Source organism: Globicephala melas, chromosome 8 (assembly GCF_963455315.2).
Source record: "Globicephala melas chromosome 8, mGloMel1.2, whole genome shotgun sequence".
Lineage (NCBI taxonomy): Eukaryota > Metazoa > Chordata > Mammalia > Artiodactyla > Delphinidae > Globicephala > Globicephala melas.
Window position 1 is genome coordinate 7680872 of NC_083321.1, and position 26914 is coordinate 7707785.

Genomic DNA, 26914 nt, shown 5'->3' on the forward strand with positions numbered 1-26914 from the left:
TTCATCTTGTTTGTAGTTTCCTTTGCTTTCAAAAGCTGTTAAGTTTCATTAGGTCCCACTTGTTTATTTTTGTTTTTATTTCCATTACTCTAGGAGGTGGATCAAAGATCTTGCTGTGATTTATGTCAAAGAGTGTTCTTCCTATGTTTTCCTCTAAGAGTTTTATAGTGTCTGGTCTTACATTTAGGTCTCTAATCCATTTTTACTTTATTTTTGTGTATGGTGTTGGGGAGTGTTCTAATTTCATTCTTTTACATGTAGCTGTCCAGCTTTCCCAGCACCACTTATTGAAGAGACTGTCTTTTCTCCATTGTATATCCTTGCCTCCTTTGTCATAGATTAGTTGACCATATGTGTGTGGGTTTATCTCTGGGCTTTCTCTCCTGTTCCATTGATCTATATTTCTGTTTTTGTGCCAGTACCATATTGTCTTAATTACTGTAGCTTTGAAGTATAGTCTGAAGTCAGGGAGTCTGATTCCTCCAGCTCCGTTTTTTTCCCTCAACACTGCTTTGGCTACTGGGGGTCTTTTGTGTCTCCATACAAATTTTAAGATTTTTTTGCTCTAGTTCTGTAAAAAATGCCACTGGTAATTTGATAGGGATTGCATTGAATCTGTAGATTGCTTTGGGTAGTATAGTCATTTTCACAATATTGTTTCTTCCAATCCAAGAACATGGTATATCTCTCCATCTGTATCATCATTGATTTCTTTAATCAGTGTCTTATAGTTTTCTGAGTACAGGTCTTTTACCTCCTTAGGTAGGTTTATTCCTAGGTATTGTATTCTTTTTGTTGCAAAGGTGAATGGGATTGTTTCCTTAATTTCTCTTTCTGATCTTTCTTTGTTAGTGTATAGGAATGCAAGAGATTTCTGTGCATTAATTTTATATCCTGCAACTTTACCAAATTCATTCATTAGCTCTAGTAGATTTCTGGTGGCATCCTTAGGATTCTCTATGTATAGTATCATGTCATCTGCAAACAGTGAGAGTTTTACTTCTTCTTTTCCAATTTGTATTCTTTTTATTTCTTTTTCTCCTATGATTGCTGTGGCTAGGACTTCCAAAACTATGTTGAATAATAGTGGCGAGAGTGGATATCCTTGTCTTGTTTCTGATCTTAGAGGAAATGCTTTCAGTTTTTCACCATTCAGAATGATGTTTGCTGTGGGTTTGTTGTATAGGGCCTTTATTATGTTGAGGTAGGTTCCCTCTATGGCCACTTTCTGGAGAGTTTTTATCATAGATGGGTGTTGAATTTTGTCAAAAGCTTTTTATGCATCTATTGAGATGATCATATGGTTTTTATTCTTCAGTTTTTTAATATGGTGTATCACATTGATTGATTTGCATATATTAAAGAATCCTTGCATCCCTGGGATAAATCCCACTTGATCATGGTGTATTATCCTTTTAATGTGTTGTTGGATTCTGTTTGATAGTATTTTTTGAGGATTTTTGCATCTATATTCTGTAATTTTTGTTTTTTGTAGTATCTTTGTCTGGTTTTGGTATCAGGGTGATGGTGGCCTCATAGAATGAGTTTGGGAGTGTTTCTTCCTCTGCAAATTTGTGGAAGAGTTTGAGAAGGATGTGTGTTAGCTTGTTGCTAAATGTTTGATAGAATTCACCTGTGAAGCCATCTGGTCCTGGACTTTTATTTGTTGGAAGATTTTTAATCACCGTTTCAATTTCATTACTTGTGATGGGTCTGTTCATATTTTCTATTTCTTCCTGGTTCAGTCTTGGAAGGTTATACCTTTCTAAGAATTTGTCCATTTCTTCCAGGTTGTCCATTTTATTGGCATAGAGTTGCTTGTAGAGGTCTCTTATGATACTTTGTATTTCTGTTCTAACTTCTCCTTTTTCATTTCTAATTTTATTGATTTGAGTCCTCTCCCTCTTTTTCTTGATAAGTCTGGATAAAGGTTTATCAATTTTGTTTATCTTCTCAAAGAACCAGCTTTTAGTTTTATTGATCTTTGCTATTGTTTTCTTTGTTTCTATTTCATTTATTTCCACTCTGATCTTTATGATTTCTTTGCTTCTGCTAACTTTGGGTTTTGTTTGTTCTCCTTTCTGTAGTTCCTTTAGGTGTAAGGTTAGATTGCTTATTTGAGATTTTTTCTTGTTTCTTGAGGTAGGCTTGTATAGCTATAAACTTCCCTCTTAGAACTGTTTTTGCTGCATCCTATAGGTTTTGGATCATCATGTTTTCGTTGTCATTTGTCTCTAGGTATTTTTTTATTTCTTCTTTGATTGCTTCAGTGATCTCTTGGTTATTTAGTAATGCATTGTTTAGCCTCCATGTGTTTGTGCTTTTTAAGTTTTTTTCCCTGTAATTGATTTCTAATCTCATAGCATTGTGGTCGGAAAAGAGGCTTGCTGTGATTTCAGTTTTCTTAAATTTACCAAGACATGATTTGTGACCCAAGATGTGATTTATCCTGGAGAATGTTCCATGTGCACTTGAGAAGAAAGTGTAATCTGCTGTTTGGGGATGGAATGTCCTATAAATATCAATTAAATCTATCTGGTCTATTGTGTCATTTAAAGCTTGTATTTTCTTTTTTTTTTTTTTTTTTGCGTTACGCGGGCCTCTCACTGTTGTGGCCTCTCCCGTTGCGGAGCACAGGCTCCGGATGCGCAGGTTCAGCGGCCATGGCTCACGGGCCCAGCCACTCCGTGGCATGTGGGATCTTCCCGGACCGGGGCACGAACCAGTGTCCCCTGCATTGGCAGGCAGACTCTCAACCACTGCGCCACCAGGGAATCCCTAAAGCTTGTATTTTCTTATTAATTTTCTGCCTGGATGATCTGTCCACTGGTGTAAGTGAGGTGTTAAAGTCCCCCACTATTATTGTGTTACTGTCGATTTCCTCTTTTATAGCTGTTAGCAGTTGCCATTTGTATTGCGGTGCTCCTGTGTTGGGTGCATATATATTTACAATTGTTATAACTTCTTCTTGGATTGATCCCTTGATCATTATGTAGTGTCCTTCCTTGTCTCTTGTAACATTCTTTATTTTAAAGTCTATTTTATCTGATATGAGTATTGCTACTCCAGCTTTCTTTTGATTTTCATTTGCATGGAATATCTTTTTCCATCCCCTCACTTTCAGTCTGTGTGTGTCCCTAGGTCTGAAGTGGGTCTCTTGTAGACAGCATATATATGGGTCTTTTTTTTGTAACCATTCAGCGAGCCTGTGTCTTTTGGTTGGAGCATTTAACCCATTCACGTTTAAGGTAATTATCGATATGTATGTTCCTATTACCATTTTCTTAATTGTTATGGGTTTGTTTTTGTAGGTCCTTTTCTTCTCTTGTGTTTCCCACTTAGAGAAGTTCCTTTAGCATTTGTTGTAGAGCTGGTTTGGTGGTGCTGAATTCTCTTAGCTTTTGCTTGTCTGTAAAGCTTTTGATTTCTCTGTCAAATCTGAATGAGATCCTTGCTGGGTAGAGTAATCTTGGTTGTAGCTTCTCCCTTTTCATCACTTAAAGTATATCGTACCACTCCTTTCTAGCTTGTAGAGTTTCTGTTGAGAAAACAGCTGTTAACCTTATGGAAGTTCCCTTGTATGTTATTTGTCATTTTCCCCTTGTTGCTTTCAATAATTTTTCTTTGTCTTTAATTTTTGTCAGTTTGAGTACTATGTGTCTCAGCATTTTTCTCCTTGAGTTTATCCTGCCTGGGACTCTCTGCACTTCCTGGATTTGGGAGGCTATTTCCTTTCCCATGTTAGGGAATTTTCGACTATAATCTCTTGAAATGTTTTCTCAGGTCCTTTCTCTCTCTCTTCTCCTTTTTGGACCCCTATAATGTGAATGTTGTTGTGTTTAATGTTTTCCCAGAGGTCTCTTAGGCCATCTTCATTTCTCATCATTCTTTTTGCTTTATTTTCTTCTGTGGCAGTGAATTCCACCATTCTGTCTTCCAGGTCACTTATCCGTTCTTCTGCCTCAGTTATTCTACTATTGATTCCTTCTAATGTATTTTTTATTTCAGTTATTGTATTGTTCATCTCTGTTTGTTTGTTCTTTAATTCTTCTAGGTCTTTGTTAAACATGTCTTGCATCTTCTTGATCTTGGCCTCCATTCTTTTTCCGAGGTCCTGGATCATCTTCATTATCATTATTCTGAATTCTTTTTCTGGAAGGTTGCCTATCTCCCCTTCATTTAGTTGTTTTTCTGGGGTTTTAACTTGTTCCTTCATCTGGTACATAGCCCTCTGCCTTTTCATCTTGTCTATCTTTCTGTGAATGTGGTTTTCCTTCCACAGGCTGCAGAATTGTAGTTTTTCTTCCTTCTGCTGTCTGCTCTCTCACTTTCTTCCTTTCTAATGTGAGCCCTGAACTATATAAAATTTCCTCTAATCACTGCTTTATCTTCACACCACAAATTCTGACACATGATTTAAATTTTTTTTCATCCAGCTCAAAATATTTTCTAATTTCCTTTGTGATTTCTTCTTTGACCCATGGTTATTTAGAAGTATGTTTTTCAGTTTGAACAGGTTTTCTAGATATGCCTCTGTTACTGATTTCTAATTTAATTCCATGACCATCCAAGGACATACTTTGTGTGATTTGAATCCTTTTAAATTTATTACATGTGAAGTAAGGCTGGGGACCCATAGGGGCTCGTTGGTGGGGGAGGTATGATCTTTACCGTGAGCCACCAGAGCCACAGGGAATTTGATTTGAATTGGGTTTGATTGGTCTGGTGTGCATCAGATGTGAAAGAGGGGAAATGGGATGGGGAACTGGGGTTTGAGGTTTCTCTGAGTTGTCCAAGGAGAGTGGGGAGTTGTCTAAAGCATCTGGACCTCCAGGGAAGGGTGTAACTTTGTGACAGTGCTGCAGATATCAGAGCACAGAGGGGTACAGGTGAGGGCGGGGAGCCGGGTGTTCGGGAAAGAGGCCTGGACTGGGAGTCAGGCAGGGTTAGGCAGTGTGACTCTGAGCATGTCACTTCACCTCTCTGGGCTTTAGTTTCCTTACCTTTAAAATAGGTGATCAGCCTCAATGATCCCTTCGTTTTAACAGCCTGGGCTGTTGCTTGTATAGGGAGGGTCTGCATGAATTAGGAAAAGGTGACCCCTCAAGATAGACACACAGAAGGGTGGCCCTGAAGCATAAGGCCTAAAATTAAGGCCTAATAGTCTGTGCTGCCTTGACATCTAGTGAAACCGGGAGGGTCTCTGTGGTTTATCTGCAGGTCCCCTTCCCCACTCTGCTCCTATGGGTAAGGTCCCCCAGCCAACAACAATTCTCATGGGGGTTGGGGGGGCCAGCACAGTTCCTGTCATCCCTGAGAGGTGGGGGTCGGCTCCCTGCCAACCTGTGGAATGATTCAAGCAAGCCAATCACACGGTCCTGTGGAACCAGGGGTCCCCCTGCCACCTTCTCGATACCACGAAGCCCACCTCCCACAGCCTTTGGTGGTTCTCTCTTCTCCTGAGTGCAACCCATGTGAGCCTGCGTGGAACACAGTGTCGACCTCCCTTGGCTGTGAGTTTACGTGATTAGTAAACTGCTGTCCGTCTTATCTGTGCAGTGTTAGGTTGGGCCTTCCCTAAAGCCACATAACCACAGGGCAGGAGGCCTCCCTCACCAATGGGGGTAAACAGGAAGTGACTAAAACAGCCCCTTGCTTGGAATGAATCCAGCCTCTATTAGGGTAAGTGGCTGAGTTGGTGCAGCCTGGGCTGGGTTTCAGCTCCATGTGCCTCGTCTGCTGGTGCCCGGGGGCAAGGCACACCTGGTTGCCTGTTCCTGGCAGCTCTGGTAGCAGCTTCTACTTGTTGGAATCTGGTCTGTGCTAAGATCTGCTTACCTTGTCACCCACCCTGGGAGGTAGATTCCATGAGTCCCATTGTACTGATGAAGACTCTGTGAGTGGCAGAGGAAAGACTGGAGCTCAGGTCTGTCTGGACCCTGCCCTACGATCCACTCTGGAAGCTGGAAGGTGAGAAACCTGCAGCACCATGTTCTGAGAAGTGAGAAGAAGTGGGTGGCTGAGTGAAGGTGTGAAGACAAATCCTGGCAGGGAAGGGAGAGAACCACTGTGTTAACCAAGTGGACCTGGGGGCAGCCAGGCTGGGCGTGTCTGTCTGCCGGGGGCGTCCTGCGATGCTGAGGTGGGTGCAGTCTGGAGGGGCAGGGGGAGCAGAAGTGAGTGGTGATGTGGCCTTCAGCCTCAGCACACAGCTGTGCTGCCAGCTCAGACACACCAAACCCTCAAGGCTGCCCAAATTGCTTCCACCCTCTGATCACAGAAGAGGCAATTCCCACCAGAGGGATCTTTGGCCCAAGGGGCTCCCGCAGGCAGAATTTCTAGAACCAGGTGGTTTCTGTAATGACCACCTCTCCTGGCTGCCCCTGACTGCTGCTGTCCTCCTAGAATAATGAAAAGGGAAAGCAGTTGTGTGCCGTGATGGCTACAGCTCTGAGGCTTGGAGGGCAGAAACGGGGGTCAAGTCTTATGGGAATGTAAGCTCTATGAGATGAGGGTTTTATTTACGGCTGTTACCCAAAGCATGGGACAGTCCCTGACATGTAGTAGATACACAACAAAAATGAATTAAGTGAAAGAGTAAATTAAGTCTTAGCTTTCCTGTCTCTTAGCTGGGTGTCTTTAGGCAACTTGCATAACCTCTCTGTGTCTCCATTTCCTTGACAGTGAAATTGGACAGAACAGCACCTTGTGCGCTTGTTGCATGGGTCAAATCAGATGCTGTATTAAAACAATAAGGGCTCACTAAGCCCCCACTGTTATCATTACTATGATCACGATCCTGGCTCTTGTTTAGCAAGGAGGGCTGCCTACGAACCCTCTCGCCCGAGACACAGCAGCCACACTTACGGAGCACGTGCTGTGGGCCAGGCACTGTCCTTTGTGCTCTCATATAATTACTCACTTAAACCCAAATACAACTCTTTGAGCTACACTGGTTTTTTTCAACACCTGTTTTACCAATGAGGAAGTGGAAACTTAGAGGTGATTCTGGCTATAAAAGAAAGTCGAGGAGCATTCCTTCATTCCTATTCTCTCAAAGAACATACATGAGAATAGCATGGCTTTTTTCCTGGAGGGCCCGAGGGAAGACACCTGATAATCTGTCTGGGCCTGGGCTCCTTTGCAGGAAGCCTTAAGGAGAACTGTTGAGGATCTCTTTTTCTTCTTGTGTCAGTTTGATGAGAGAGGGAAGACGCTTGCCTGCGTAGGCAGGGATTCAATCTTGGGCAGTCTGGTTGCAGAGCCGGGCTCTTGACCAGTACATTTTCCTGTCTAAGGTACAATCACCTTCTACCCGTGAGGCCTCAAATAAGTCACTTCATCTCTCTGAGCCTCTTGTAAACAGGGAGAGCAGTAGTATCTTCCTAGCAGGGTTGTTGTAAAGATTAAACGGTTTCAGAAACATGCTGCCCTGAGCATGGTGTCGGGAATGCTCTGGGCACTGAACAAGCCCGAGCTGCGGGTGTCGTCATGATGACCAGCCCGGCCCTGTTCCTGACCTCTCTGCCCGGGACGTCTCTGACCCTTGGGCTCTCCTGTCTCCGGGCTGTGGTGGACCTGCCACCGTATCTGCAGCCCCACACAGCTGCATCACTCCCAGGGTGGCCATGGGTCACTCACTGTCTCTCCAGGGCCTGGATGGTGTCAGGGAGTGGAAGTCCCCAGGTCTCCAGGAGGAAGAGGACAAAGAGGTGGGAAACGATGGGGATGACACCGTAGGAGGGGGACCCCCGCTGACCTGCTGAATGCAGGAAGACTTCTGCTGTCATCCTGTGGGTAGAGAGGAGGGCTGGGACCCTGTCACAACTGCCACTTCAGAGGGGCCACTTGGCTGGGCCAGGGGAGGGAAAGCTGGGCTGCTGGAGTCGCCCTCCTCAAGGGCTCTTCCAACCCCACCTCCTCCATTGAGCCCACCTAGATTTTCCCATCCAAAGGGTCTCTGCCTCCTGGGAACATCCAGAGTCCTTCACGGGAACTCTCTAGGGCCCACCCTATTCTCCCTGGTCTCAGGTAATTTGGAGGCTTGTCTCCGCTAGGCCACGGAGCTCCCAGTCAACAAAATCAATAAATGTGTGTCAAAAAAAAAAGAAAGAGTGGACAAGTGAGTGAGTGAGCACCGTGGGTGAGGCTGGGCCAGGCCTCTGGGGGCTGGGGTCCAGCCCTGCTCCTCAACTAAATCCTTGGCCACCCTAAGCCTCAGTCTACCCAACTGTCCGATGCAGGGGTGGCCTAACTCTAGACCACTGGGTTCCGAGGAGGTAACCTGGGGCTCTCTTGGGGCAGGGAGGGGCCAGTGGGAGGCAAGCAGGGTCCCCACTACCCCGGGTAGCTCTTGGTCTCCTCACCAGGGCTCTTATAAGATTTCACCTGAGCAGAGAGCTGTGTGGCTCGAAGCGGTTTCCAGTCCAGAGGCCTCCCGAGGGCTCTCCGTGGGGCTGCCTCCGAGCCTGGACTCCTGGGGAGAGGCTGTTTGCGGAGGCCCTGGCTGAGCAGGTGCCTTAGGGGGAAGGACTCCAGGGCGTCTGCTCAGTTCCATATCGGCGCTGGGTCCCCCTCTCCCTCTGCTGTGTGTCCCTGGGTGCCCAGCCCCTCTCTCTACCCCCGCCATGGGCCCTCGCAGGGGGGTCCCTTTCTCGCCCGCCCCAGGCCTGGCGGCCCCTCCTGGGCCCAGCCGGCAGCCCAGCCTACCACAGTGAAGTTGGGAAGAGTTCCGGCTTGTAGACCATGATGCAGGTTAAGCTGATGCCAAAACATCCCTTTCCCAGCACAGCCAAGATCACATGCAGGGTCTGCAGATCTAGGCAGAGGAAGGGGTGAGGGTGGGGTCTGCTCGGGAGGGTCCCCAGGAGCCTGGAGCAGAGTGACTGGGTTCTCCCACAAGGCTGCTTTGGACTGAAAGCAGGTCCCGGGCAGTGTGACCCGGTGCCAGGCTGCCCGGGGCCAGGTGGTGATGCAGTGCAGGATGACATCCTGGTGGGTGGGCTGGGGGTGGGGTGCAGGGCAAGAACCCAGCCAGGTCTGGGGTGGGTGAGCCTGGGGGCAGCTGCGGGTGGCACTCGAGGGGTGACAGTGCCAGGGCTCCTTGGGCCCTGAGGGTGCTTCTTCTCTCAAAGGAGAGGGTCATGCCAGGCCCAGGCCCACAGCAGGGGCCCTGGGGTGCCCAGCTACCCAGAAGCCTTCCCACCACGCCTTCCCACCACCCCTCAGTCTGCCTGTGGGGCCCGTGCTTCCACAGGGAGCCTTAGCTGGGAAGCCAGGGTGCAGGTCGCAAGCCAGTGGTGGGCCTGGGCCTCACTTCCCTTCCCGCACGTGGTTGGGAAGAGTCATAAATTCTCAAGTGCTCGTCTTTGGAGTTTTTCTCAGAGCGCTGCATCTCACTCAGAGTTTGGGCTCCCGACTGGTTCTCCATCCTCACCCCGCCCCTCCCAGCGGCTGGTCCTCTCTTGCCTCCCTCCTGGCTTTGCTGTCACCACGGGACACCTGTCCCTGCCCCTCCCCCAGTCACCCACCTTGCGCAATAAAATGAGACACGGAGAGGGTTTCTGGGGCCTCACAGCCTCAGCCAGAAAGGAGAGTGAGACCAGGGCCCATCCCAGCTTCCCCAGTGCTCTGCCTCTTGCTGCTTCTTTTTTTTTTTAATACAGATTTTTTTGTGTCATTAATGCACCCACATTTTATAGTATCTGCAGTATGAGGTTTTTAATTTCTTAAATATAAATTTATTTATTTATTTATTTTTTGGCTGTGTTGGGTCTTCGTTGCTGCGCACGGGCTTTCTCTAGTTGCGGCATGCAGGCTTCTCATTGCGGTGGCTTCTCTTGTTGTGGAGCACGGGCTCTAGGCGCATGGGCTTCAGTAGTTGTGGCGCGCGGCTTAGTTGCTCCGCGGCATGTGAGATCTTCCTGGACGAGGGCTCGAACCCGTGTCCCCTGCATTGGTGGGCGGATTCTTAACCACTGAGCCACCAGGGAAGCCCCCTTTTGCTGCTTTTTTTGTTGGTCATGTGGGAATCTTAGCTCCCCAACCAGGGATCAAACCTGGGTCCCCGGCAGTGGAAGTGCAGAGTCCTAACCACTGGACCACCAGGGAAGTCTCCCCTCTCGCTTAGTTAACAAGAAGAAATACACTCGGCCTGGTGCCTCTCCTGCCTCACTTGGAGCCCCTCTCAGCCTCCCAGACCCTTCTTCCCCCTGCAGACTTGGCCTCTGGCTTGAAGTCTGGTCCAGGCCTGGCTTTGTCACTTGCTAATGAGGGATCTTGGGCACCTGGCTTCGTCTCTCTGAGCCTCAAGTTTCCCCAGGAAAATGGGTGGGGGGCTGGTTGGGCTGTGGCAATAATGGCCTTGGGCAGAGCCAGGGCGCAGTGGCTCCTGCCCATCCTCGGGGCCGGGGGAGGGGAAAAGGCTGGTGGTGGCGCGGTGCAGTGGACAGGCCAGCAGGCGCCCGGGCCGGCAGCCCCTCAGCCTTCCCTCCCGCTGCCCTGGCTGCACCCTGTGGGACCAGCATTTTGGCCAGGATGGCGAGGCCAGCCACAGCCAGGGAGCCGGGCAGGGTTGTGTGGCGGCCAAAGAACCTGAGTTGGAGCGTGGTGGTGATCCGGCCCCGGAAGTCCGTGGCTCCAAAGAGGACCTGGAGGAAGAAGACGCTGCTCCCCAGGTTCTGCAGGAGGAGGACTAGCCCATAGTAGGAGAGGGTGAGGGACAAGCTGTGGGGCGAATCAGAAGTCAGGTCCCTGCACCATTATCTACGCCGGGGCTGCACCGGGAGGGCACCACCAGCCCCAAGCCCCGGGCAGCCTGGTGAGGGCAGGATGCACCTCCGCGGGGTCAGGTTGTCCCAGGAAAGGGTGGGGAGGGCGGTGGCCCCATCCATTCCACGTGTGGGCCTTGGGTGTCGGCCATGGTGGGCTGGACGTTGCCTCTTAGGCTCCCTCTCCGCCAACCAGCAGGAAAACATGACCCTGTCTGAGCAGATGGGGCAGTGGGTCACGCTGACCTGCCCCTTCGCCAGGCTCTAGCACCCTCTGGCTTTGTTTCCTGTTCGCAGTCGTGGCCGGGAACCATGATCTGGATCCCACTCTACTAGCCATGGACCTGGGCAAGTCTCTGCCTGGCCCTCTCTGGACGCGTTTCTTTGTCTTGAAACATGGGATTGATAATAGAATGGGGTCTCAGTGGAGGATGCTGGCCTTCCCCCTTCAGTGCCCTGGGAGTTCTGCCCCCGAGCTGGGGAGAGCATCCCATGGCTGGTCTACACGGTCCAGAGAGATGACTCAGAAGGGTCACCCCAGCTCCCAGGTCCCCAGGCTGGGGCCTGGCTGTGACGGCATCACCACGACTTCTCCCCTGCCCCTGCTGCTTCCTGCCCTCCCTGGCCCCTCTCTACTTCCATGAGAGGTGATCCCTAGAGCCCCCTCTGTGAACTGCCTGCTCATGGACCTCCATCTCAAAGTCGGCTTCCCAGGGGACCCCCTGACACAGGCTCCTGAGTAGCTGAACTTACAGTAGCTGAATTTCTACACCTTGGAGATTGAATCTGGCTCCACAAGTGGCCATGGTGGGAAATTATCCTCCACCACTTTTCCAGTCTGTCCCCATCCCTGCTTCTCGCAGCCCTCCCCTTCAGCAGCACCTGACTGCCGTCCTCAGGAGACATCTGGCGCCACCAGGCCAACAACGGTAGAGAAAAGCTGCGATTCCTGCAGAAACGCAGAGCTTCCTGAAGTTTGTGAAAGTGACTTGACAAGGGCCAGGCTGGAGCTGAAAGCGGCTGACCCGTAGGTATCTAGAGCCTTAGCCGGTAACAACTGGGTTAACAGAAATAAGAAAACCCACGAGGGTGGCCGCTTCACAGCCTGTGATTTGAATAACAAGAGCGCAGAGTGGCCCCTGGGAGAATTGAGGAAGCCTTGATGGTTTTTGAAAAGAATGGCGCTGGACATTCAGTGGCCCTGGGCACTCCTAATTTATCAGGGGGAAAAAAAAAAAACTTAAGCAAAAAAATAAAAGAGAGAGAGAGAGAGAAGCATTCTCTGTCTGAGGTGTAGCACGGATTTGCCTTTGCCGTTATAACCCATATGTGCTTATATACGGCATAAAATAGATGTTTTCCTAATTTTGAGTTTTATTTCAAGATCAAGGCCCAATCAAACCTGACCCTCACTTTTCCATCCACTCTTCTGGAAGTCACTTAAACTGAATTTGTCTTAAGGAGCCTTCTCCTGGTCCCAGGTACCCCTGGGAGGTGGGGCCTCCTGGGGCGGGACGGGGAGTCCACGCTCAGTGTGGGGCTGGAGGGTCAGAGAGCAGGACGAGGAGGTAGCTCAGCCTGGGTTCAAACGCCTGCTCTGTCATCTTGGGCAAGTTTCTTGCCTCTCCCAGCCTCTCTTTCCCCATCTGTAAAGTGGGGTATAAATGAACTTATCTGCCACCCTCTAGGAGTCCAGCTGTCAGGGTGAGTCCCAGTGATCCTTTCCAGCTGTTGCTGGTCCCTTGGCTCTGAGGACCTGGCTCTGCCTCTGCCCTGGGCTTCAGCCTGACCCTGGCACCCTGCCCAGGACCACAGCCCAGCCCTGCCGTCTAGCTGACTTCCTGCACAAGCTGGCCTCCCGATCACATCTGTACGTACTCTGTCTCCCCGACCTGCTAGGCTGCCTGTTCTGGCCAGAAATGCACCCCATGAGGCCTGCAGCGGCTGTTTCCCCACTGGACACCCCGCCCTCCTTAGCCCCGGGAGGGATGCTCAGGATGGCATACCTCGCTACCAACAGTCTGCAGCTTCTCCAGAGGAGCGCGATTATACGGAACAGGTCCAGCCCTGACCGGCGGGACTTCGCGGAGGCTACGTCCTCCTCCATGCTGGACATCAGTACCTCCAGGGATGACGGGGGCAGTGAACGTTGGGGCCATGGCCCTGCCCCACCACCGTGCCGGAAATGGTGTCCGGATGGGCAGAGTGGTAGGGAGAGCCTGGCCTTGGCCTCTGGAGACTGGAGAGCCCTGGGGGAGCGGATGGCCTGAGGGCAGAAAGGGTTCTCTCTGGCCCCTAGCTGAGCTGTCTTCTGCAGACCCAGTCGCCCTACTCAGAACCAAGGAGCAGGTCTTGTGTCCCAGCTCTAGTCTCTGAGCTGCAGGCTGCAGGAAGGTTTTGACAGTTACCCCGCAAAGCCCTACCATCCCTCTTCACTCCTCTTGGCTGGCATCAGTGCACGCCCCCTCCAGCCATTGGATCCTCCCAAGTACCCATCCGGTCTCTGCCTGCACCCCGGGCCTGGCCTGCCCTGTGCTCCGCTCAGTCCCGGTCAGCTCTAGCTCACCTCCTCTTGGAAGCTTTCCCTGATCCTTCTGCCCCCAGGGAGCTCTGTGTCCTCTAGCCTCTGTCTGCACATCCTTCCACACCTACTTCCTTGAAATAGGTACCTTCAGATAAGCACATCCTGTTTCCCCAAATATGCTGAGAAGCCCCGTGAGGTAAATGAGCAGTACATGTGGATTAAGGTGATGAATAATAGAGATGGTGATGTGGGTGTGCTATTGTTGATAATGGTTGTATTGTTGTTATTGGTGGTGTTGATGGTGGCTGTGGTGGAGTTGGGGATGGTGGTGATGAGGACGGCAATGATGGTGGTGAAGGTGGTGGTGATAGTAATAGTGGTGGTGTTGGTGATGATTTGCAGAGATGTTGATGGTGATGTTAATGATGGTGTTGGTAGTGATGGTGATAATAAAGGTGAAGTCAATTGTATGGTGTGCCGGTGGAGGTGATGGTGGTGGTGATGGTGGTAATAGTGATGGGGGGTCTATGCAGAGTTGTAATGCTGTTGATGATGGTGTTGGTATTAGTGGTATTATTATGATTGGTGGTGGTAATGATGGTAGTGGTGTTTGTGTAGAAATGATGACAGTGGTGGTGATTGTGGGTGTAGTGGACATGGTAATGGTGGTGATAATGGTGATGGTGATGGTGATGGAGGTGATGATGGTGATGATTATGGTTGTGGTGATAATGGTGGTGATGATGGTGATGATAATGGTGGTGGTGATGGTGGTGATGGAGGTGGTGATGGTGGTGGTGGTGATGGAGGTGGTGGTGGTGATGGAGGTGGTGGAGGAGGTGATGGTGGTGGTGATGGTGGTGGTGGTGATGGTGGTGGTGGTGATGGAGGTGATGATGGTGGTGGTGGTGATGGAGGTGATGATGATGGTGGTGGTGGTGATGGTGGTGGTGGTGATGGAGGTGATGATGGTGGTGGTGGTGATGGTGGTGATGATGATGGTGGGGTTGATGGTGATGATTATGGTGATAATGGTGTTGATGATTATGGTGATGGTGATGATAGAGATGGCAAAAGCGACAACAGTGACGGTGACGTCGATGGTGGTGTTTTGATGGTGTGGGTGTGTTGATGGAGGTGGTGCTGGAGCAGATTGGGGTGATGCTGGTGATAATGATAAGACATTCGTGGATGTCCTTCCCTGGGTCATGTCCCACACTGTATCACAAATAGCATCTCACCTCTACAGTCAGTGTCCTTTTGGCTTCCTTGTGGCCATGTATCTTGGCCCCCTTTTTGAGTTCCTGAAGCGCTCGATCTGTTTTGCCCACCGTAATCAGCCATCGGGCGGATCCCGGCAGCCACCGGTTAAAGAAGCGGGTGCTTGGCTGGGTCTTTGTTTTCTTCGTGTAGATTGGGCACTGCCCCCAGGTCATGTGGGGAGGGGGTGGTGGGCAGCAGACCTGCCAGCTGCAACAGGAGTGGGGAGAAGGCAGCCACTTCTCCCTCTGCACCACTAATGCCAGGCTGGGGAGTCCCTGATGGTCTCAGAATAAAGATGAGTCCCAATGCCTGGCCGCCCTCTTCACCAGCCCCCACTCCCTGGCACCCCATCTGGCTTCCCTGCTGCCAGGAGCCTGCCCGCCCAAGCCTCACATTCAGCCAGCGCACAGGCTGCCTGGACATGGGGTGATTCTGGGGTCATTTCTATGGTAGAAAGCTTGCATCATGCTGCATTTAAAAAAAACACACACCTTTAAAACATCCCCAACCAGAATCAAGTGGTTTTATGGAAGTAGTAGGCTTCTTCCCAGCCTCAGGGGCAGATGGGCAGGGAGAAGCATCTCCCTTTTGAAAGGGTCAGGGTTTTCCCAGCCCGCAGGAGCTCAGCCCTGTTTGCAGGGAAGCTAAGAAAAACTTCTGGAGGCAGTTTGACGAGGCGTTTACAAGAGTCAGCCTGCCTGGATTCAAATCTTGCCTCTGGCACGCAGCAAGTCACTGGCCCTCTCTGGGCCTCAGCCCCTCATCTGGAAGTGGCAGTAATAACATCATCTTGCTCATTAGAAGGAGTGTGGATATACATCTGGTGTTACCAACAGCACCTGGATGCACCCAATCAGTGTGACTAGGGCGGCTTCATCAGTGTAACTAGGGGATGGTCTTCCTCCTTTCTTCCTGGTCCTGTTGAAACCATAAACCTCCATGTAGTCGGTGACTTTTGATCTATGATCTCTTTTATTTGCTGATGGGTCCCCAGTGCCTAAAGCCAAGTCTGGCACAGAGCAGGAGTGTAATAAATATCTGAGAATGAATGAATGAGTGCTCAGTCTTCTCTACACCCCACAGCAGACCTGCTCAACTCTGGCCCCCGGGCACAAGAGAACTTATGAGGACAGGAATTTGTGTTTACTTCCCTGTATCTCTTCTTCTAGTCCCCACCCAAGCAGGTAGTTCCAGACCTCAGGGATTTTCGCAGCACTGAAAATAATAATGATAATATCTTTCCACATCCAATGCCTGACTTGGAGGTCCGCAGGCTGGGCAAGTGATGTGAGGGAGTGAAGCTGGTGGGTGTGGGGGGGCTGGTTGTCAATGTGAGGGAAGAGCGGAGCCCCCAGCCTCAGGCCCGGAGGTCAGTGGGCGGGAGGGAACCACGGACCCCTGGCTGAAATGCCCACCCCGGAACTCTGAGCCCCCAGGATGTCTCTCCCCAGTGGGGTCTGCTCACATCATTCTCTTCCATGGTCATGGCACCTTGGGAGCCGTGGCCAGCCAGAGTGGTAGGGCCCCTCTCACCCCGGGTCCCCCTCCCGTTCAGTGATGTTCTCCCCAAGGGAAAAGGCCCCAGCTGCACTGACCAGGATATCAGGAAGATGACCAAGAAGGGCACCAACAAGACCAGCTAGAGGGCTCGCCGGTCCCACAGGGCAAAGGCCAGGCTGCCCATGGCCGTCTGGCCGATGCTGTAGGTGCATCTCAGGATCGTCACGGTGACGGCCCTCGTGCGGGTCGTGGTCCACTCCACCACTGAAAGGCAGTGCAGATGAGCAGGTGAGGGCCACGTGCAGTGGCCTTGAGCCCCCGCCTCCCCTCCCCGACAGGGCTGGGGCAGGTGATCAAGGGATCCACTGAGCGTTGTCGAGGTCAGGATGATGCCAGACAATCCCAAAGTGCTCAAAAATCGTAGACAAGGAGATTGGAGGCAACGATGGGGCTGATGCTGGCCACGTCACCTGCAGGCAGCGCCAGCTCAGAACAGGCTTCCGCCCAAACTATTTCGGGAGACAAGCACAGTGGGGGCCTGGAGAGGGGCCCTGAGGACTTGGCATAGAGGCAGGGACTTGCCGCCGGAGGGCCGAAGGAGGCTGGGGCACCTGCCGGAGCACCTGCCAGTGCAGGCAGCACCTCCTTCTCGGATCTCCTAGGACCACGTACAGAGTGCATTTGTTATAAAAATGGCAGCCGCCTTGCTCTCTGGGCCACAGTTTCTCCATCTGTAAAATGCAGGGATTCACGAGGACACGCTGAACAAGGGAGGAGCCTGGCAGGAGGCTAAGCGCACATGGCCTTGGGTGACCCAGGCGGCTCCCCCATGCCTGTGACCGGAGGGCCCTCAGCCCCAGTGAGGTCAGCTTAGCCCGAGCCACTGCCTGCATTTAGCTGAAGTATTTGTCAGTCAGACTGGAGAGATGTGGGCGAACCTTGGCCTTGCCTGTCTGAGCAGCGCCCAGAAGCAGGGACACGCGCCCCAGATCCGGGGTGAGGTCTGGAGGCTGACACCTGGCGCTGACCCCAGGCTCACCAGGTGACCCTCAGACTGATTGCGATTTGGCTTCAGGTGTGGGTGGCCCCTGGGGACGGCTAAGTGGAGGCATGGCGGCCAGTCCTCTGAAAGTGCAAACTGGACCACCTCCTGCCTCGCTGTTCAGACTCCCCGCTACGCTCAGGATAACATAAGGCCCACAAAGAACGACCACAGTGCTGGCCCGGCCCAAGCTCTGCATGTGATGAACTCAATCATCACAACCCCGTGGGTAGGTGGCAGGGTCCCCACTCACAGGAGGAAGCCTAGAGAAGCAACAAACCTGCCTTCTAAGAAGCTGGGACACATTAGCCCCAGAGCCTGCACTGCCCAGAGTCTGGAACCATTCATGCATCCAGCGTATTATGATTGTGTGCTATATGCTGGGCACTGAGGATACAGCCCCAAGGCCCCTGCCTCCTTGGAGCTACGTTCTCCTGGGGACACACACAGTAAACGAGCTCACGAAAGCTGGGCACCAGCAGAGAGAGCTGGGAGCTGTGATGGGGTGCGTGGGCAGGACAGTGGGACCTTTGTGCCTGAAGCCGGAAAGGCCTCTGAGGAGTGGCCTGGAGCTGAGGCCTGCGTGCTGGGCACGAAGCAGCCGTGGGCAGAAACCTCTAGGCGAGGCTCGGCCCCCGGCTTCAGTGGGTTCTGTGGGCTGGACGGGAGCAGCGGTGCCCCAGGAGGGGCCGGCGTGGCTCAGGGGGAGAGGCCAAGTGCTGAGCAGGGGTGTTGGGGTGCGTGGGGACTGTCCTTGGTGTGGGAGCCCAGAGGACCTCAGGCTGGGCAGCGACCAGATCCACATATAAGCCTTTGCAAAGTCACTCTGAGCTCTGCAGCAGAACGGAAGGCCCAGTAGAGGCAGGAGACCCCAGAGGAGGCCGTAGCAGGGCCAGAGAGCGCGGTGGCTTGGGCGGGGGACAGGGGGCGTGGGGCGTTGGGCTGGGGCTGTGCCCTGGAGGATGAGTGTGGGCGGTGAGGGAGGGAGCACAGGGCTGGCTCCCCGCGGGGCTGTTTTCCAGGATGGAGTCTGGTGCGGAGGGGGCTGCGCTGGGGGTGGAGAGTCAGCGGCTCAGCATTGACCACTGTAAGTGTGAGGTGCGTCCAAGTCTGCAGTTGGGTTTACAAGCTGAGGGGGTGCAACGTGGGCGTTTTCAGCACTGGACAGCGGCGCCCCACGCAGGAGGGGACCGCGGACGGAGAGCAGGTCCCGGACAGCGTTCTGATGCTCCACCTTAGGAGGGGTGTGCTGGGGGGCAGTGGAGGGGGGATGATGGGGGAGGAGAGGAGTATTTCTATTTCGTTACATTTCATGTACTTGGAGTTAAAAGAAAGAGGGGTCTGTCTATGCCCAGAAGACCATCAGCTCCCTGAGGGCAGGGGCTGTGCAGTGCTTGGCACACAGTAGGTGCTCAATAAAGTTTGGTGCAATAGCTGAAGATGAGAGCCAGTGTTCAGGGCAATTTCTCAGCTCAACCTGGCGTTGAGGTTCAGACATTGGGTTCTTGGCTCCCTGGGAACCTGGGACGCAGACCCCAGACCAGGGGAGGCCCTCTCTTAGGAAACGCGAACGCTCACTGGACATTTCTTTACCTCTGTCCCCACAATGCTCACTCTGTTGAAGGAGCTGGGAAGGGGAGAGATACTCACTGGTGGGAGAGGAGGCCCCAGGTGCTCCACCCGCCATGGCCCCCCGCCAGGTAGATGGACCGGCCTAGGGGCTTCAGGCCCTGGTGGTCACACACCAGGTCCTGCTGGAAGAGAAGGGGGGTGCATCAGCCTGGCTCAGGGGGTATGGAATAGCAGGGCCAGGGTGGCAGAGGAAGGTCCAGGACCCCCAGAGGGGATCCGGCCACCCTGCATGGGTTCCCCAGATTCCTAAGGCCAGGCGACCCAGGTGGAAGGGGGGGTGCGGGCAGCAGGGCTCAGCCTCCCACTGGCAGCCCACAGCGTGGCGCATGTGACACGGCTCTGGGTCTGATGGCGTGACGGCCGCTCCGAGTGGACAGTGGTGGGTGGCAGTTAAACCACAGGCTCGAATTCTGAGTCAGCTGATGACCGACAGGCTGGTGCCCCTGGGGGCGTTCCTGCACCTGGCAGAGCCCGTCTCCTCCAGAAATGGGGCTGTACGGATGCTTCTCTTACAGGGCATGAAGTTGAGCACTGATGGCTAAGCACGTGTCACCGTGATTTTCCTGCTGCCTGACGTGGACCAGACAGACATCGCCTGAACATTGGCCCCATCACCTCTCCCCCCAGGTCAGCCCTTCCCTTCACCGAGGCCTGGCCGCTCCGCCCACGGCTCCCTCTCCATCTCCGCCTCTCTTGCCTTCACCGAGGCCTGGCCACTCCGCCCACGGTGCCCACGGTTCCCTCTCCATCTCCGCCTCTCTTCCCTTCACTGAGGCCTGGACGCTCCGCCCACGGTTCCCTCTTCATCTCCGCCTCTCTTCCTTTCACCGAGGCCTGGACGCTCCGCCCACGGCTCCCTCTCCGTCTCTGCCTCTCCTGCCTGAACCGCTGCAGGAGGAACCCCCACCCCACAGGACATTCTTCACCCTGCAAAGTCACCTCTTGAAAATGCAGATCAGATCACAGCACCTCCTAGTCCCAAAGCCTCCAATGACTTTCCTTTGCACTTAAACAAAATCCAGGCCCCTTCCCCACACGCCCCGGCCATCGCCGGACCCCTCACCCTCTGTGCCAGGTTCTGCTCTTTCAACACCCAGACAAGCTCCTACTTGGACCTCTGTCCCAACTAAGCTTCCTCCCGAACTTCCTGTGACTGATTCCTTCCCTATCTTTTAAAAAATTATTTATTTATTTATTTATTTATTGGCTGTGTTGGGTCTTCGTTGCTGTGCACGGAACTTCTCTAGTTGCGGCGAGCGGGGGCTACTTTTCGTTGCGGTGCGTGGGCTTCGCATTGCGGTGGCTTCTCTTCTTGCGGAGCACGGGCTCTAGGCGCTCGGGCTTCAGTAGTTCTGGTGCGTGGGCTCAGTAGTTGTGGCTCACAGGCTTACTTGCTCCGAGGCATGTGGGATCTTCCTGGACCAGGGCTGGAACCCGGGTCCCTTGCATTGGCAGGTGGATTCTTAACCCCTGTGCCACTAAGTAAGTCCCTGATTCCTTCTCTTATAATCCAAGTCTCATCTTAAATGTCACCTCTTCGGAGAGCCCTTCCCTGCCTGCCTCTCCCTCCCCTACTAGCAGGAGCTGCTGTCTCCTTTGTGCTCACCTATGACGCAGGGGCCTTGAGACTCAAGGCAGGACAGAAAGTGATGGAGAAGTTCTGGTGCCTGGCTGCCCGGGTTGAATCAGATTCGAGTGTGCTTTAGCTGTGTGTCCTGGGGCAAATCACTTAACCTCTCTGGGCTTCGGTTTTGTCACTTATTAAACGGGGTCAATGATAAAACCCACCTCAAGAGGTTGTTGTGAAATTGTGATGACAGGGAAAGCATCAGAACGGTGGCTGCCACCTAAAGGGCACGAGGTATGGACTTGTTCTGCTGTTATTACTGGTTTAAATGCTGACTAATTCTGAATTCTCCAGCAGAATGTAAGCTCCTAGAAACCTCCCTGTCCATCCTGCAACCTTAGCCTTAGATCAGAGTCCAGGCCATCCCAAGTGATCAGTACTTACGTGTTGAGGGAGTGGCATATCATTCAACAGTGGTGATGCAGTCTATCTAATCTTCCCAGTCATTGGGAGGCTGGGAAGGAAGGAAGTGGTGGGGTTGGCTGGGGCGGGTCGGGGGGAGGCCCTCACCTCGGTCACGATGGTGGAGGTAAACGTGCTGCGGTCGTAGACCCAGCCGTCCACGCGTGGCTCCGTGGCAGCCTCGCTCCAGTTGGTGGCCATGGCGTTGGGGGTCCGGGAGCTGCCACTGTGGTTGGCGGAAGCGCAGACACTGGTGGGGCTCCTGGTTGGGGCTCAGTGGGATGGAGACGGCCAGGAGGGCCTCGGGGGTGAGGTTTCCGGGGGCCTCAGAGCCATTGTCCAGCATGTGGGCACAGCAGCAGTGGCCTAGGACAGCAGCTGAAACGTTCTCCACAACTAATTGGATGGGCACCCAGACAGACAGGAGGAAGAAGTGAGGACCTGCAGGGCCTGGAAGAAGCCCGCACCCCCAGCCTGCTCCAGGAGCTCAGTGAACACCATGGACAGAGATGCCGGCACCGAGAGCAGGTCTCCTGGGGGTCAGGGAGCTGGCGAGTAACCAGCCTGCTGCCCAGAACCACTAGCAAGCGCAGGATCTCCAGACCTCCTGCTTCCGCTCACCACTCGGCCCCGTGGGGGTGGGGCAGCTGTCCGGCAGCTAGTCAAGTGTGTCCCGAGATGCCCAATATACTCTGAAGAAACCCCTCCCCGCCCAACTTCTAGGAATGGCCGCTCAGACGCTCCACGGCTCTGGAGAGGAGATAAGACTCACTGGGGCATCTGGGGCACCCTGTTCTCCAACACCAAGAATAAAAGGTCAAGAAGCTTAAAAAAAAAAAAAGACTCTATGTCGTGATGTTACTGAATTACAGCTGTGGAAGAAACATCAACCGGGCCGTGGCCTCGTTGCCACGGTTAAAGTTAAATCCCAGCAAGGAATCCTGGGGGAGAAAGGCAGGCTCAGCTACTCAGAAAGGCCTCAGCAGCTCCCCACGGGCCGCCTGATAGCATCCTTCAGTCTGAACTTTCAGAACCCTCTACATGCCCTCCTTCTAATCAGGAAACTGTTGGCCGAACTTTCACCCATCCTGGACCAATCAGTTCATCTTGCTAAAGCACAGAAGCCTCTCGAGCGGGGCTTCGCCACCCTGAGGCTGCAGGGAGGCCGGGGGAGGTGGGCCCTCCCGAGCAGGGCTCCACCACCCTGAGGGTGCAGGGAGGCCGGGGGAGGTGGGCGTGGGCGCGCGGAGCTGGCAGGAGGGCCCAGGCCTGGGCTCTGTCCCTCCTTACCGTGTGCCTCCTACCAGGCAGCATGGGGAGACCAGCTCACAGACGCGCTATTTCAGGAAATTTCCATTTCAAGGTTCCAAGTTGCCTTTATTAGATTGTAAGCTCCCCCAGGTTGGAAACCAAGGCTACAATTTCCTGGCATCCCTTAGAAGGCCCTCGTGGGCCCTGGAGCTGAGCAGACTGGGGAAGTGAGTAAAGTCACCCCCCCCCGACCCAGTGTCTGATGCCAGTCCAGCTTGGTGTGAGGAGGCGGGGAGCCCCTGCCCCAGGGCCCCACCCTGCGCTATGCCTCTTAGTAACAGCTGCTCCTGGCACCAAGGGCTTGCTGTGTGCTCAGCTCCATGCTGACCACGCTGCCTGCACTCTCTCATTCCCTCCTCATAGCAGCCCAGGAGAGAAACAGTACTGATTCCCCTAGACAAGGAAACTGAGGCTCAGAGAGGGCAGGCAGCTTGCCCAAAGTCACACAGCATAATCAGGATTCGAACCAGACACCACAGCCTGTGCTCTCTCCGAGGCCCCTGGCTAGCTGCTGTTTGGTCTCTAGCTTGTCATGTTCTAAATCCCAGCTAAAGGCTGGAATTCAGATTTTAGGTCAGAATTAGGGCCTCCCAGGTGCAAGAAGAATTGGCTGAGTCAGTTCCGGAGAGACGTGTGAAGAGCGCTGGAAGTGTGGGTGAGGTGTGGGTAGGTGTCTGGACCCTAAACTTCCCAGAAGCTCCCCAGAGTGCTTGGGGAACCCAGCCAAGATGGCGCCCAGCCAGGAAGCCGGGAGTCCGGATTCTGGGCCTGGATTTCAAAGCCCGGGCCGCTGCCTCTCGGGCAGGAACTCGTTGTGAATTTTAAAATAGCAAATAGAGAGGTGGGGAGAGAACCAGCCCAAACTAAAGCCCAGGGGGCCAGGAGAGAGGGGCTGAATGGGAGCAGCCCCTCCAAAACTATCCCAGGCCAAATGTTACATGGAAAGAACCGTGCTTCCTGCCTAGGTTCGTGCAAACACCATCACAGGGGAAGGCCTGGACCCGTGGGCCATAACCTTGAGCAGTGACCTCCTCTCTCTGGCCCCTGGTTTCTGACCTGGGAAAGGAAGTGTTGCCGTGTTGGTGTTTCAAACCTTAGCCAGGATCAGAAACCATTGGAGTGCTGGTGAAAATGCCGTTCCCCTGTGGGCCCAGGAATTTGCATTTAAAAATAAGCCCTGAGGTGATTCTGCTGCACTAGGACCCAGGCCTCCCTTGGATAGTGGCTGCGCTAGAGGTGGCTACTGAAATCCCAGGGTCTTCGAGAGAATTCTTTTCTCCTTCTACCTCCTCCTTCCATATGCTTTAAAAAATGTTCTCTTCTTCCCTGCCATTTGCCTGTCATAGACGCCCCTAAGCTTTGCTTACAGGAGAAGGTCAAACCTCCTGGATTTGCCAGAAGGCTCCCGGAATCTCCAACTGACTTTCCGCTTCCAGACCAAGGAATTTTTTATTTGTATTTTCTCTTTTTCTGGGGCTGCGGGGGGCAGGACTGGGTGCAGCTGCTCCGCCACCTGGTGGTCATACCCGGAACTGCAGCATTCCCAGCATCACGCTCATCCTCACCCCCTGTGCCCATCCCCCAGGAATACCCAAGCAGAGGTGGGAAGAGCGGGCCTTGGGGTGGGATGCAGGCAGCCTCAGATTGTAGCCACAAAGCCCTCCAGACTGTCTCATTAAATTAATTCATGTAAAGTGAACCCCTGGTTCTCGTCGAACCAGAATTGCCCTTGGGGTTGACTTTTCTATCCAAGGGCTCTACCAATTAAAGCCAAGGCCAAGGGACTTCCCTGGTGGAGCGGTGGTTAAGAATCCACCTGCCAATGCAGGGACACGGGTTCGATCCCTGGTCCAGGAAGATCCCACGTGCCGTGGAGCAACTAAGCCCGTGTGCCACAACTAGTGAGCCTGTGCTCTAGAGCCTGCGAGCCACAACTACTGAAGCCCGTGCGCCTAGAGCCCGCGCTCCGCGACGAGAGAAGCCCCCGCAACTAGAGAAAGCCCGCACGCAGCAACGAAGACCCAACGCAACCACCACCACCACCACCCCCCGCAAAAAAAACCGCCAAGGCCAAGCTTGGCTGCCAAATGACCTTAGGCAGTTCACTTCCCTTCTCTGAACTCCAGGGTCCCTTCTCTGAATCTCTAAGGTGGAGGCCTTCCGCTTACTTATAGTGAGATTAAATGAGATAATGAATGGCCTGACAGTGGGTATTAACCACCACCATCATCACCGGCATCGCACTTGACCCCTTATTCTTCCTTTTTTTCTTTTCCAGTTGAAGTCACAGCATTTCAGATCCAGCTGGGCTCACTGGATTTTGGCCCCTCCCTGCACTCCTAGAAGATCCTAGGGTCGGCAAAAGGTGAGGGTCTTTCCTGGGTTCACACAGCAGGGCAGGAGTAGAGACTTGTATAAGTCACAGACTCATGGGGGTAATGGAAGGAAAGCCCCTTCTCTGCTGTCTTAACTCCAACACTTCCCGCCCCAGAGGAATCCACTCAAATGCTTTTTTCTATGTATTCAGGAACACATCAACATTAATAATGAGTTGTCTTTAATTGAGAAGTTGTATGTGTACATGGCAAACAACCCAATGGTCCAGAACTTTGTAAAATGACAAATAAAAGTCCTTTTCCCCCATCACCCTCACCTGCCTGGAGGCAGGTGCCACCAACAATGTTTATTCTTCTAGCAAAATCTTAGAGCATCTTCAAATATATGCATCAGGTTTTAAAAGCGTTGAATAGGTAGTCAATTCGCAAGGTTCAGAACAGAAAATGTAAACAAGGTATACAATGAAGTGGTTTCCCGCCTGCCCCCGCACCACAGTCCCCACTTGCCACCTCCACCCTCAGGTAACCTTTTTAAATTTCTTGTGCATCCTTTCACCTTTGCTTCCTAAAACATAAGCAAGGGCAAATGTGCGTTCTTATTTTGCTCCCTTTTATGCAAAAGGTAACTTTGCACTTCGTGTTTATTTCCCCACAATGGTATACCTTGTGCGTCCAAGAACATCCTGATTCGTTTTCACAGTTGCATAGTATTCCATTGTATGGATTAGTATTCCATTGTATGGATTTCCATAATGTACCTAACTGGTTTCCTATCAATGGATAGTTGGATTGCAACTAATAGTTTGATATTACAAAAAATGTTGCAATGAATAACTTTGCACATATACTCTTTTGAATGTGTGCTACTGTATCTGTAGAATAAAATTCCGGAAGTGGGATTATGGAGTTGAGGTGTCAGTGAGCTGGTGGCCTTGAGAGGCAGCCCCAGTGGCCTCCCCAGGGACACCCTCATGTACACTGTCCCCAGCTTCCTAACACACTGCACTATGTCCACACTTGTGGGGTTTTGCCAATATCATGGGTGACAAGCAGTATTTCAAGGCAGCTTTATTTCATCTTTCTTTTCTTATGAGTGAGGTTGAGCATCTTTTAACATATTTAAGATATATTTGTATTTCTTTTTCCATGAACTGTTTCTTCTTGTTCTTGGTCTATTTTTTGATTACGGTCTGTGGCTTCCTTAGCAATTTCTACAAGCCCCTTTTATGTTGAGGAGGTTGGTTCTTTGCCTGTGATAGAAGTTGAGAATATTTTTAAATTTCTTTGGACTTTGTTACTGTGCTATTGTTATTGATCTTTTTGCATGTAGTTTTTTTTTGTCACCAAATTTTCAATCTTTTTTTTTTTGACTTTGGGATTTTTGTGTCATAATCTGAGAGGTCTCCTCCACACTATGGTGATGAAGGAATTTTTTTCATGGTTTGCCTCTTTTTTTTTTTTTTGCGGTACGCGGGCCTCTCACTGTTGTGGCCTCTCCCGTTGCGGAGCACAGGCTCCGGACGCGCAGGCTCAGCGGCCATGGCTCACGGGCCCAGCCGCTCCGCGGCAGGTGAGATCTTCCCGGACCGGGGCATGAACCCGTGTCCCCTGCATTGGCAGGCGGACTCTCAACCACTGCACCACTAGGGAAGCCCGTGGTTTGCCTCTTTAAATCAAGAAAGATTGTTGGGTTTTGTCACATGTCTTTTCAACACCTATGGGGTTGACAGGATGACTTTTCTTGTTAAATCAATGAATCTGATGAATTATGTTAATAAATTTCCTGAATCATATGAATGAGTTTTCCAAAGAATGCTGAACCATCCTTTCATTCCAGCAGTGAACCTACTTAGACAAGGGCTATTATTCCTTCAATGTGCAGCTAGATTCTGCTTGTTAAGGTTTTATTTAGAGCTTTCCATGACTCTTCGCATGTGAGATTGGGCTGTGGTTTCCTCCCTTCCTTCCTCCCTTCCCACAATCTTTGTAGGTTTCGGTATCAATGTGATAATTCATTAAAAATAATTTGGCCGCGTCTTCTCACGCCCTGCCTCAGTTTACATAATGGAGGGCTTTTCCTCCATCCTCGATACGTAGGAGGGCTGAGAAACGGGAGCCTCTGGGACCGGGGAAGAGAGACGGTGGAAGAGGGTCTCAGCTGCACCTGCAGGTTCCAGGAGGTAGGATGTGACCAGACAGTCTCATATCTGAGCTTTATTTCCTCAGATGGGTCCAGGCTGCCAAGTGCTCACGTTCAGAGGTTGTGTCCTCTCCAGTGGACCCTGGTCACCACAGCCCCCTCCCCCCAAGTTTATGCTTTGACCCGATGCAAGAACCGTGATGTCTGGAAACTGCTGGAATCGTCCTGCAACCCACGGCCTTGTCCACTGGTCCTTTTCAAAGCAGGTGGCCTGAGACTGGACTTTCCCTCAGGCCCAGCTATGTGGATTCAGCCCTTGTTATTTGCCTTCTGCTCACTTCCTTTGGTTCTGTGGGGAAGGGGGCAAA

At 52.2% G+C, this 26914-nt stretch overlaps 1 protein-coding gene across 1 annotated transcript in view; it reads right to left on the minus strand.

The window, feature by feature from the left end:
* The window catches only part of LOC115840698 (solute carrier family 22 member 11-like), a 45761-nt gene extending 24501 nt beyond the window's left edge, over positions 1 to 21260 (minus strand). The window contains 11 exon segments of the mRNA XM_060303980.1: positions 8710 to 8818; positions 10511 to 10725; positions 12776 to 12891; positions 14535 to 14820; positions 16209 to 16320; positions 16423 to 16481; positions 16483 to 16565; positions 18745 to 18852; positions 20868 to 20969; positions 20971 to 21194; positions 21197 to 21260. Coding sequence (XP_060159963.1) covers positions 8710 to 8818; positions 10511 to 10725; positions 12776 to 12891; positions 14535 to 14820; positions 16209 to 16320; positions 16423 to 16481; positions 16483 to 16565; positions 18745 to 18852; positions 20868 to 20969; positions 20971 to 21194; positions 21197 to 21260 — 1478 coding nt within the window.
* Between the last annotated feature and the right edge of the window lie 5654 nt (positions 21261 to 26914).